Below are 10,182 nucleotides of genomic sequence, written 5' to 3'. Positions count from 1 at the left end.
ACACACCTATAACGTTCTTTTTAATTTCTTAGTTATTAGGTGTACCTATTTCCATTTCACTGCAATTTTTATCAATAAATATGGAATAGTTTCGGTAATCCTTATCTCTTACGAGGCCTTCCTAAATAAACTATAACTGAAGAAGACGTAAACTAACAATGTCATTAACTTTAGACCCTCAGCTCCTCACGTATTTTTCCACATCCCTATATACGAACAACTTACAACTATGTACTTAAGTACCTACAATACAAAGTTAATGTTCAAAGGTTTTTCATTACATTTTGTTTATTTGATCCCCAGCAATAAATATAACGTACCTCTTTAGTTACATGCAAGCTAATTAAAGCGCAGGTTAAAGGTGCATCTATGTATATTCATACTTCACATAAATTTTATGTAGGTACATCTGTCATCAGTCTCACTTTGATAGTTAGCTACGTGATGAAAAATAGACTCTTGCTAAACGAAACTAATTTACTTTTACAATAAGAGGAGTTTCATCAAACTGGATATTTATTCGTTATAACAATTTTCTTAATGAATTTAAACGGTAATATTGATCGTAACCATGAATATTATAAGCATTTACTTATGTAAATTCTCTTTCAAATTTTACAAAGTTTTCCGAGTTAAAGATCTGTGACAAGTTCGTTACATTTCTGGTGCTAGTTCTTCAAGAAAACTTGAAAACAAAATCCATTTCAGTTTACAAAACCGGGAATAGTTTTAAAAATCGATACGCCTCGTTACATTGTGCAGGAGCGCAACTGAGAAAGTTCAATGGAAATTTCCGAGTGACAACAACTTAGACTAACTTGCCCCGTCGCCCAAGTCCAATGTAAACACTGCGTTAGATAAAATGTTTTAGCCTGACTACGTAACTTGATTTGTTTTTAGAATATTGAATAATTGGACGCTTTCTTGAAAAAATTGGGATGTAGGTGCGTCAAAAGATTTTACCCTTTGGTGTCCCGTACGTTTAATAAATGTTTGACTGTCATGTTCACTTTCCATGCCTACTTATAATGAAATAAGTTATCATAAACCCTGCCCGGGATTTTGAATCCATACCTTTTCTTTAACAGTCTTCTTGCTGGGTAGAGCCCACACGTGGCAATAATGCGCCGAGAGCAAAAAGCACTAGATGAAAGAGAATAAACAAACAGAAAACAAGTTTTATATTGTTTTTATTACTAGAGATGTTCTAGAAAATTCTTCACGTGTTCCTACATTACTTACTTCTTATTGGATACTTGTGTCTAACCATACAGAATGAGTTTTTGAACATATATTGCTGCCCTGTTACGTTAGTCGCTGCAGTAGGAAGTTGTTATTAGAAAAATCTTATTTCAATATCTGGTTTATTTCAATATTATGATGGTTGCATTGCTGAAAATTGTATCTTGGCGATAGAAAATAGTTAGTTAAGGTTTTGTATTATGGGCAAACAAAAAAATAGAAGTAACTACAATAATGCAACTATTGTCTCTTTTTCGATTCCTAACAAGATATAGGTAGGTACTGAGATTTTACTGAGCTTTTTGAAAATCAATCACACGAGGTTTGAAACCGTGACCGATGTATGTGTATGTATAGGTTCACCATAGTTAATGATGAAGTGTTGGTTAAAATTTTATTTTTATTTTTTTTATTTTATTTATTTTAAATAAAATACTGCAGCTTTTGGAAGAGCATTACCCCACCTTCCCCTTTACAATTAGGTAGACTGCAACGCCCGGTGTTTTAAGCGTGTACTTGCTATCCAATAGGTAATTAATGAAATTGAATCTGTTTCAGGTGTTCATAGGTATTGTGCGACCTACGAGCGAAACGTTCATCAACGAGAGTGCTCTCGAATCGTACAGAATGGAGTACCGCACCAGGCACTCGATCGACGGCGAGATTATACAGTGCGACTCCCGCATTGCTCTCGTCACCGGCTACATGACGCACGAAGTCAGCGGCGTGAACGCAATGAACTTCATGCACCGCGACGACGTGCGCTGGGTCATCATCGCCCTTCGAGAGAGTAAGTGCCTTGCGAACAATTCTGCCCTAAGCCAGCCGACGCTGCGTCTCGCACGCGCTCTCTCCCTTCCCAAGCAACATTGCAACAATATGATTGCACGCCACAACATCACTTCTCAATAAACCCCCACAGCAACAAGATACACGTTTCCAGATACTTATATAATGCAGGAAACTACTATAGTTTACACTAAAACTGCAAGTAAATGACCTAATAAAGATAACTTTCAAAACGTAGGAAGGTTATCTGCTTGCGCAATTCAATGTATACAAAACTAAAGACATACAAAAAAGGTTACGTGGGTGAAAATAAACAATGTAATAGAAAGAAACAACAGTGAAGACAGTTGGAGCAGTTCTTTTCCGTGCGAATGTAAATGAGTTTGACTCGACCTCCGGTGCTAGGTTATAAGATTGCAACAGTTCACATAAACTAGCAACAGGTGACCGATCTGAGTCGACGTTATCAACTCCACATAATGATACTGCACTATGTATAAAGTACAAAATGTACATTCATACGTTCCGTGATGGAATGGAAAATTATGGTAACACTTCAGTCTTACCCTAGACGTAGCCATTCTACAAAGCAAATGGTATGGTGGATTGGTACTGAAATAGGATTTAAAGCAAAATAATATACCAATATGAAAAACTAATGTTTCTAAATAGCCTTCAATACAATGCTTAGTAAAGATGACTTGCTCGTCAACTTACAGGCTAGCTATTAGTAGTTATGCCAGTATACGAGAGCACTATGATTTACAGACAATTTTAAAATACCATACCTGTGCGCAAAACATAATCCTGAAATGTTATAAAATATTTGTTTAAAACATTCCAATATTTTATGCGCTTTGCGAATCCATTTTTAACTATGTGGCACATAGTTCTATTTACTAAAGAGTGCATTTGTTTCAGTTTAAAATAAAATGTTTCGAATATTTTCCTTTGTAGCTGTAGGTGCATTTTCTAACAAATAGTGTATGAAAATGTCACTTAACGGCTTGTTAGTAAATACGTACGTAATCAGACGAGCTGTATTATCATCTAGTGGCACTTGTTTACCGCCTGTTCATCTGCCACGTCTATCGTCTATCTATTCGATAAATTATTATTAATTGAGATAGCCACTTTCTATTTTTCCATTACACCGCATAACGACAGTCTTATATCTAATACATTCTATTTAATGCTGATTATTTTATCATTTTGAGTTGATATACAAGAGGTACTTTAGATATGTTTTCAAAGGCAAATAAACAGATATTTAGAAATTTTTCTATACCCCAGGTATAGAATAAATTATATACTTAATAATAAATAATAATATAATAACTATTTTCAATACTTACATACTTTCAGTTTTTCATAACACGCCCTAAATATCATTGAATTGTGATGCTAACGTGCAGAATTTTACGTGCCTATGCGTTTAGCGACTTTTAAGAAATATTTTTTATCTATTAGCGTTTAAAACAGAAATGGATTAGCATCTAACTTGAGAATTTTTGTTTGGCAGTGTATGACCAGCACAGGCTATTTGGCGAATCATGCTACCGACTTATTACCAAGAATGGTCAGTCCATCTACATGAGGACGCGCGGCTGTCTCGACGTCGACCGGGACTCGCGCGCCGTCACGAGTTTCGTGTGTACCAACACTGTCGTCGACGAGGAAGAAGGCAAACAGTTAATAAAACTAATGAAAAGGAAATTCAGGCTTTTGGTAAATAACAATGAATCCCCTAGAGTGGATGAAATCGAAGATGCTCATGAGGAAAATGAGGTAAGTGCGTTGTAAAAATTGGTGAAATCGTTGATTCAGTCAAGACTCTAAAGATTTTGTTGCAATCAAAACGTATTTTTTTCTAATTTTCAGCAGAATGACGACGAGGCGGTTCCAGTGGAAGACCCGCGGCGTCTCGAGCAAGTCATTCTACATTTGGTAACCAATTTACCATCGCCTGCGCCATCAGAATCTACTCAAGAACCCAATTCTTCACCGCAGAAGAATAAATCGCCACATCATCTTACAATAATTCCTCCAAACAAGGAACGAATAGTTAGCGCGATTGAAAAAATCTATAACGTTATAAAGGCGGTTCCGAGGATTCTAGCCATGAAGAGGGAAGTAGCTACGCTGGGTCAAGTCATAGCACTCCCAAGTATAACAATACGCACCAAATAGAACCGAACATGGCGCCACCGCAGCGAGCACCGGTGGCCCCATTCCAAAGCTGTCACGTGTCAAACTACGTGCACGTTCCCGAGAACAGCTTCAGATACCCTCCCCCAACCCCTAACATACCACAGCAAGAATTCAATCCACCATCGATTCTGAACACAGTGGCATCTCCTGACTTGGGCTATTTTGACTCTTCACCGAGTCCGTTTTCTGACTTTACACCATTTTTCGGTAATTTTGATCAGAATGAAAATGCTGATGACATTTTCTATGAGCAGCCCCTTGCTGCTACCGTGGAGGAAATCCCGTATGAGACACCGGAACCGGCGCACTACATGCCGTCCCAATATTCAGGGCCAACAGATTTTTTCACACCAAATCTGTACCCACAACCGAGCACTAGTACTTACACCTGCGGAACTAAACGACCTAATGAGTTTGACGATTTTGAGGTTGCTTACAAAAAGAAGGTGACAGAAACCGAAGTATTCCGAACGAATGAACAAAGTTCAGACTCAGGATCACCATTGGAAGCGTTATTTAACGAGTCATGTGAGTAATTTAAATGTTCAAAAGTAAAACCGTACATGTTTAAAACAGTTTTATCAATACATGGTACTAATGAAAAAAATGTCTTTTACAGTTTTGGACAGTGACCAAATAGAATCGGCATTAAATTCATTGGACGATTTCGATCCATCATTTCTAGATTTATTGGTAAGTTGCTACTGTACTTATAATTCGCTATCACTATGTTGACATACGTCACAGTCATAGAGTCATAGTAACTTCTCCTTTGCCCTGTAGTTAAATAAATGCAAGTAAAGTAAATACTATTACTAAGTCCATACCAACTTATACCTATAATATTCTGTTATAGTTATTCTATTATATAAAAAAAATAAGTCAGGTTTTCCTTCCTGACGCTATAACTCTAGAACGCACTAACTGATTTGCGCGGTTTTGCATTCGTTGGAAAGGTCTCGGGCTCCGTGAGGTTTATAGCAAAGAAAAATCAGGAGGAAAATAGGAGTTCGCCGAGTTTGCTAGTAACTGACATAAGTTTTGTAACATTCCAGAATTCAACGGACGTCCAAGACGTTTTGGGACAGATTGAGAAAGAAGCAGAAGAAGAGGGGCAGAAGCTACCAGTTTTTGATTTATCAGATTATGAATAAGTTTTTAAAAACAAAACTTTCTGGTAACGTTTTGTAATTAATCTACTCAAGTGGTAGATGAATCAAAATTGATATTTTGTTCAATGTTCAGTTGATTCTGTTGAAAGCAGTTGTATGTAGCGCTCTGTGGTGAAGAAGGAGCCACCCAAAGAACCCTACACCAACCGCTTCAATCGTCACCATTTTGTCTCGGACATATTTCGATACGATTTTCTGAGACCTAAGTACTTCTTGTACCTTAATTTCAAAGTTAAATTGCAAAGATCTCGGAAAATATATTATGTCGTTTTAATTTATATTATTAATGGTAGATGTTAAGAAATATCTGTAGCTAGTTGTAGGGCTGTAGTTGTTAGAGAAATGGATTTAGTGTCATTCACATTTAATATCAAGATGTCAAAATTACGGGTCCTCATAGTCACTTTTAAGAGTAATAAGTGTCTAAATGGTAAGCAAATTAAAATATAGCATTGGCATTTAGTTTGTGAATAAAGCGTTGTTTTCATTATCAGCTCAGCGGTTTCACTAAATGCAGGGTTATTGAATTTTAAACAGTGAATCAACTATAAGACGGCGTAGAGTTACTGGGTCTCAACAACATGTTTAAAGAAGTATAACGTAATGAATAACCCTGCGTCCATCAATATTCATTAGCCCAGGGAGTAACTGGTTTGTTTTAAACAAGTGATCCGAAATGGACACTTTAATATACTTAAGTTTATTGTTCTTATATTATATCCATGTTATGAGTAGTGGTAGCTATATCGTTAGTGTACACGTAGCTATGTCGAACAGTTTCGACAAAATTACTTGTTTAAGATTATTCTAAGCTATGTAAGTGTAAACGCAGAATTTGATTTGATTAGCCGCTTGCGCTTTGCCAGAGCACGCGTACAGAACTATAGCAGGCAAAATGTTTCGTTAAGAAACCTTAATTATATCTATATTGCCAAAGTTAAACAAAAAAAAAATAAACTTAAAAAAACTAGTCACGTCAACCAGTTTGTCACGACAACTTCGTTAAATATAGACAAAGTTCGAAAGTGAAACAAAACTTGACATAGTCCATGTTTTTCGTGTAACACATAACTTAGAAATATCTTATTTTGACGTATCGCAAGACTGAATAATTTTAATTGTTGGCTTCAAAACATTATGTTAAAGTTTAAGTGATTTGTTTAGATTTATATTTCAGCATTTTGTAGTTGTTTTTTTGATTTTTATTACCTTTTTATAAAACCCTGAGGGGATCATGATTTTCTATTGTTATCGTCTATTTGGGCATCATTGAATCTTTTGATGATAGGTAAGATAAGATGAATATCTTTGTGTAGCTAGAAAGTTTAACACTAATCAATGATTTTAAATCTGTAGAATGTTCAAGAGAAGTCGGTTTCTAATGATGCTTAAATAGACTCAGAAACCTTTTGTAAAGGTTGCCATGTATCTGCCTGTCACAATACATCAGAAGGAGCAACTGCTTTACATGTACCTATATCAAAGCTTCGTTTCTTCGCATAATTTCGAATATATTCATAAAATTAATACTCCAGCTAGACTAGTGGGTAGAGCCAGTCAGTACCGAAAATTGACTTTAAAATTGCATTTGACACTAGGTAGTGACTTTGAACTTATCATTGTAGGTACCTACGTAATTTTATTCTTCTTGTGTGCACACCAATATATAAAGTTTTGGTCATAGAAGTGCATAAGATCTCATCAATCTACATAATATAGTGCTTGTATATAAACGAGTTTGTTTGTTTGTCGTGCGGTAATGCAACTACAGGTCGGATGATTAAATGTTTTTGCATTTGATAGCCTAATTATAGAGGTCACGCTATCATCACGCTACGTCACATGAACTTAGCGTAGACTTGAAATCGCGAGGCAAAGCTAAGTTTCCAGTAGATTCTTAGATATGGAAAACAAAATGTAGTTTGAACTCTCAACGTTTTACAAATATTGTATTGCGACAAGGCCTAAGTAGCCACGTGGCCATATATTGTAATCTCGTCATTTAAAAGTAAATAATTCTTATAGTGGAATGTAAGTTTTCAATAGATAGTGCCAATTACTGTTGTCTGTACCTGCTTTTATTTGTCGATCGATTTATTCATTAATTAGATAAGTTCTTAATAATTATATTTTATGTTATCTTTTTGTTATTCTGTATAACTTATGGTTTTCTCTTAAAAGTGGTCGTTTGCAACTTGATTTATTATAAATGGTACCGAATGTCTAAACTGTTTTTGGCACTAAACCACAAGACGAAAATTGTTCGTCTGTTATTATATCTTAGTGTATTTCACTATTTTTTAAATGTTTATCTAGTAGAAACACTTTTAATATAGAGTGATTAGAACAACTCTCTCAATCTAAGTGGATATTAAATACTTTTTAAATATTAACTATGAAATTAAATGTGCATAGGTAATGCCCATTTGGCATAAACATTAAAATTTTATTCTCAATTAGTACCTAAAAGTCATTTTTAACTCACAGATTTCAATCAAATGTATCAATTTTGAAACTAGATGTTTGTGATTGTTCTTTTTTTCTAATTAAAATGCTAAGATGGAAGTCGATTTAAGTTTAGGGCTATGGGTGAGCCCAAATTTTATGATATTTACGTAGAAATGTACCCATATTCACCACAGGTAACGAAGGGGATGCACTTTTCCAATCACTTGTTTTACGAATCAACAAATAAAGTTATCTTTGATATGCAGACAATAAACGAAATTCTCTTACTCATGTTGACATGTTATCTTTAACACCTGACAAAGATTTCATTTAGAAATCTTTTTTTTTTGACGGGGTAATATCATCCTAGAGGAAGTATCAAACTCTTACTGAGTGGACTAAAATCTACCCCGTTCCTTCTCCTGCTTTGAGCCGGAGCCCCAGTATCATGTTACGTTGTCCGCAGCTCAGGTCATTTGGAAATCTTGTGATTGGATAAGAGATCCTCTGGATATCCTCCCGTATAGTAACTTCATACTGTAATAAACCATCGCTGATATTATTGGAATCATACTTTTCGAACAATGTAGTAATAGTTATCATTAAGAAGTTTTCAAAAATATATATTATGTATAAATATTAATAGTTTTGGACATTTGGGCAAACATAACATCTTTGTTGATTGACCATTCAATTGTTTCCTCACAGCAGGAAACCAGGGAAAGAGAAAGCTTTAAAAGAGGATTTGGACTGTCGAAATTATTCGAAAATATAAGACAAGTAGGTATTTGGGAAATTATACAACCTTTTGATAACATTTGGAAGTGATTTTTACGAAAATGTTACACAGATAGCGAAGATTTCGATCGAATTCGACGAATCAAAATATTTTCGTAAGTAAATTGGAAAACGAGTTATATAAATTAGTCGAACTGTGGAAATATGGAAGTCTGAATTGAAAGTGACATGTTATTTGAATGATTATCTTAATTCACATAATATACTACCTGCATACCATTCACTTGTAGCTACGTATCCGCAATAGTTTGTCAGAGTTCATCAGGCACTTTATTAGATGATTGTTAATGTCAAAGCAACATTGTAATTTGTAACCTTTCAGTCAATACAGTAATTTGTGGGTAGTTAATAAATAATAGAAAACAATTATTTGTTTTATTCGTCTATTTAATCCGTTGTGCGTGATAGGCATGCGTTCGTCTGAGAGTTAGGTATCTCAGACGAACGTTTGCGCAATATCTTACACCAACATCAAGATATAGAAAGCTCTCCGCACGATGGTTGCCGCGTTTACTGACTATTGATCAAAAACGCATGCTAGTTGTTACCACTTCGAAGGCAATATTGGTGTTGTTACAACAGAATAAACCGGATTTATTCGTCGTTGTACAACGGTAGACGAAACGTGGATCCACCATCATACACCATCAACCTTGGAACAATCAAAACAATAGTCTGCTAGAAACCAACAAGCTCGAAGAAGGCCAAAGTAGTTTTATCGGACTATATGGTGATGGCTATACCTAAGTCTTCTGGGATGCTCGTAGGGTAAGTGCTTAGAGAAGAGTAAACGATCAACGCCATATTAACCAAATTTAACAGAAAAATTACCACATTTGGCTATGAATAAAATGCTCTTCCACCAAGACGACGAACGAGTGCACACCTGCGCGATGTTCCATGGCCAGTTGACATGAGTTGCTATCTTAGCTCCAACTATGCTTTAGAAAGGGATCAAAAATCCTTAAGAAACTATTTTCTGGATGAAGTACATTAAGTTAGATGGAATATATATGCTAAAAAATGGAATAATAGTGGTCTCCTTAGTTTCAACATGCTTTACCAAAGGAGATTGTCCAAATCTGGCTATTTTTAAACAGGCTGGATCAAGTACATTAAGTTAGATGTAATTTACGCTATATTTAATTTTATTTATATTTTAGTAAATGTCTGATGCTAATGACTTTGTACAAATTAGCACTATAAAAAAATCGAAATTTTTTATTGGTATAGATATTGTTATGATAAGACCAAGTCTTTGTAGTAGTTGACTTTGAGTTTGACTTCAGTGCTGCCAATCTGCTGTCAATCTGTTGTGTTTTTCGTCAAAATGACAGATATTATTCGCTTTGTTCTTTTGCATTGTGAGTGTTGCAACTGCAGTTTATTGCGTGGGAAAATACAAAGTAGACACATTAGTAGGAAAACATATTTTGTATATAATATATTATATGAAAATAACACTGAAGGCAGGACAGCCATAAAACAATATTGCTGCAACTGCATGGTGGGTCGTAGAACA

General features: G+C 35.2%; 2 protein-coding genes across 3 annotated transcripts; both read left to right on the top strand.

Annotated features, from left to right (window-relative positions):
* Positions 1-1,800: 1,800 nt before the first annotated feature.
* LOC126912974 (aryl hydrocarbon receptor nuclear translocator-like protein 1) lies at positions 1,801-4,221 on the top strand (the record flags this gene model as incomplete). 2 transcript variants are annotated; one of them, XM_050707598.1, is given in 3 exon segments in its annotated part: positions 1,801-2,032; positions 3,554-3,819; positions 3,916-4,221. In XM_050707598.1, coding segments are annotated over 3 exon segments (804 nt in total), but the record flags the coding sequence as incomplete, so codon positions are not given.
* LOC126912975 (uncharacterized) lies at positions 4,088-9,026 on the top strand. Its single transcript, XM_050707599.1, has 3 exons — positions 4,088-4,770; positions 4,862-4,935; positions 5,298-9,026. The coding sequence occupies exons 1-3, from the start codon at positions 4,230-4,232 to the stop codon at positions 5,394-5,396; spliced, it is 714 nt and encodes a 237-aa protein (XP_050563556.1). The 5' UTR covers positions 4,088-4,229; the 3' UTR covers positions 5,397-9,026.
* Positions 9,027-10,182: the final 1,156 nt, after the last annotated feature.

The sequence above is a fragment of the Spodoptera frugiperda genome, unplaced genomic scaffold (genome assembly GCF_023101765.2).
Source record: "Spodoptera frugiperda isolate SF20-4 unplaced genomic scaffold, AGI-APGP_CSIRO_Sfru_2.0 tig00000114_1, whole genome shotgun sequence".
Lineage (NCBI taxonomy): Eukaryota > Metazoa > Arthropoda > Insecta > Lepidoptera > Noctuidae > Spodoptera > Spodoptera frugiperda.
The sequence above is the reverse complement of the archived record's forward strand: the minus strand, read 5'-3'. Positions and strand labels throughout refer to the sequence as shown.

Coding starts and splice junctions, on each gene's coding strand:
- LOC126912975 (XM_050707599.1), top strand. CDS start 4,230: ATGGCGCCACCGCAGCGAGCACCGGTGGCCCCATTCCAAAGCTGTCAC. Junction 4,771..4,861: donor AGCGTTATTTAACGAGTCAT/GTGAGTAATTTA, acceptor TGTCTTTTACAG/TTTTGGACAGTGACCAAATA. Junction 4,936..5,297: donor CATCATTTCTAGATTTATTG/GTAAGTTGCTAC, acceptor GTAACATTCCAG/AATTCAACGGACGTCCAAGA.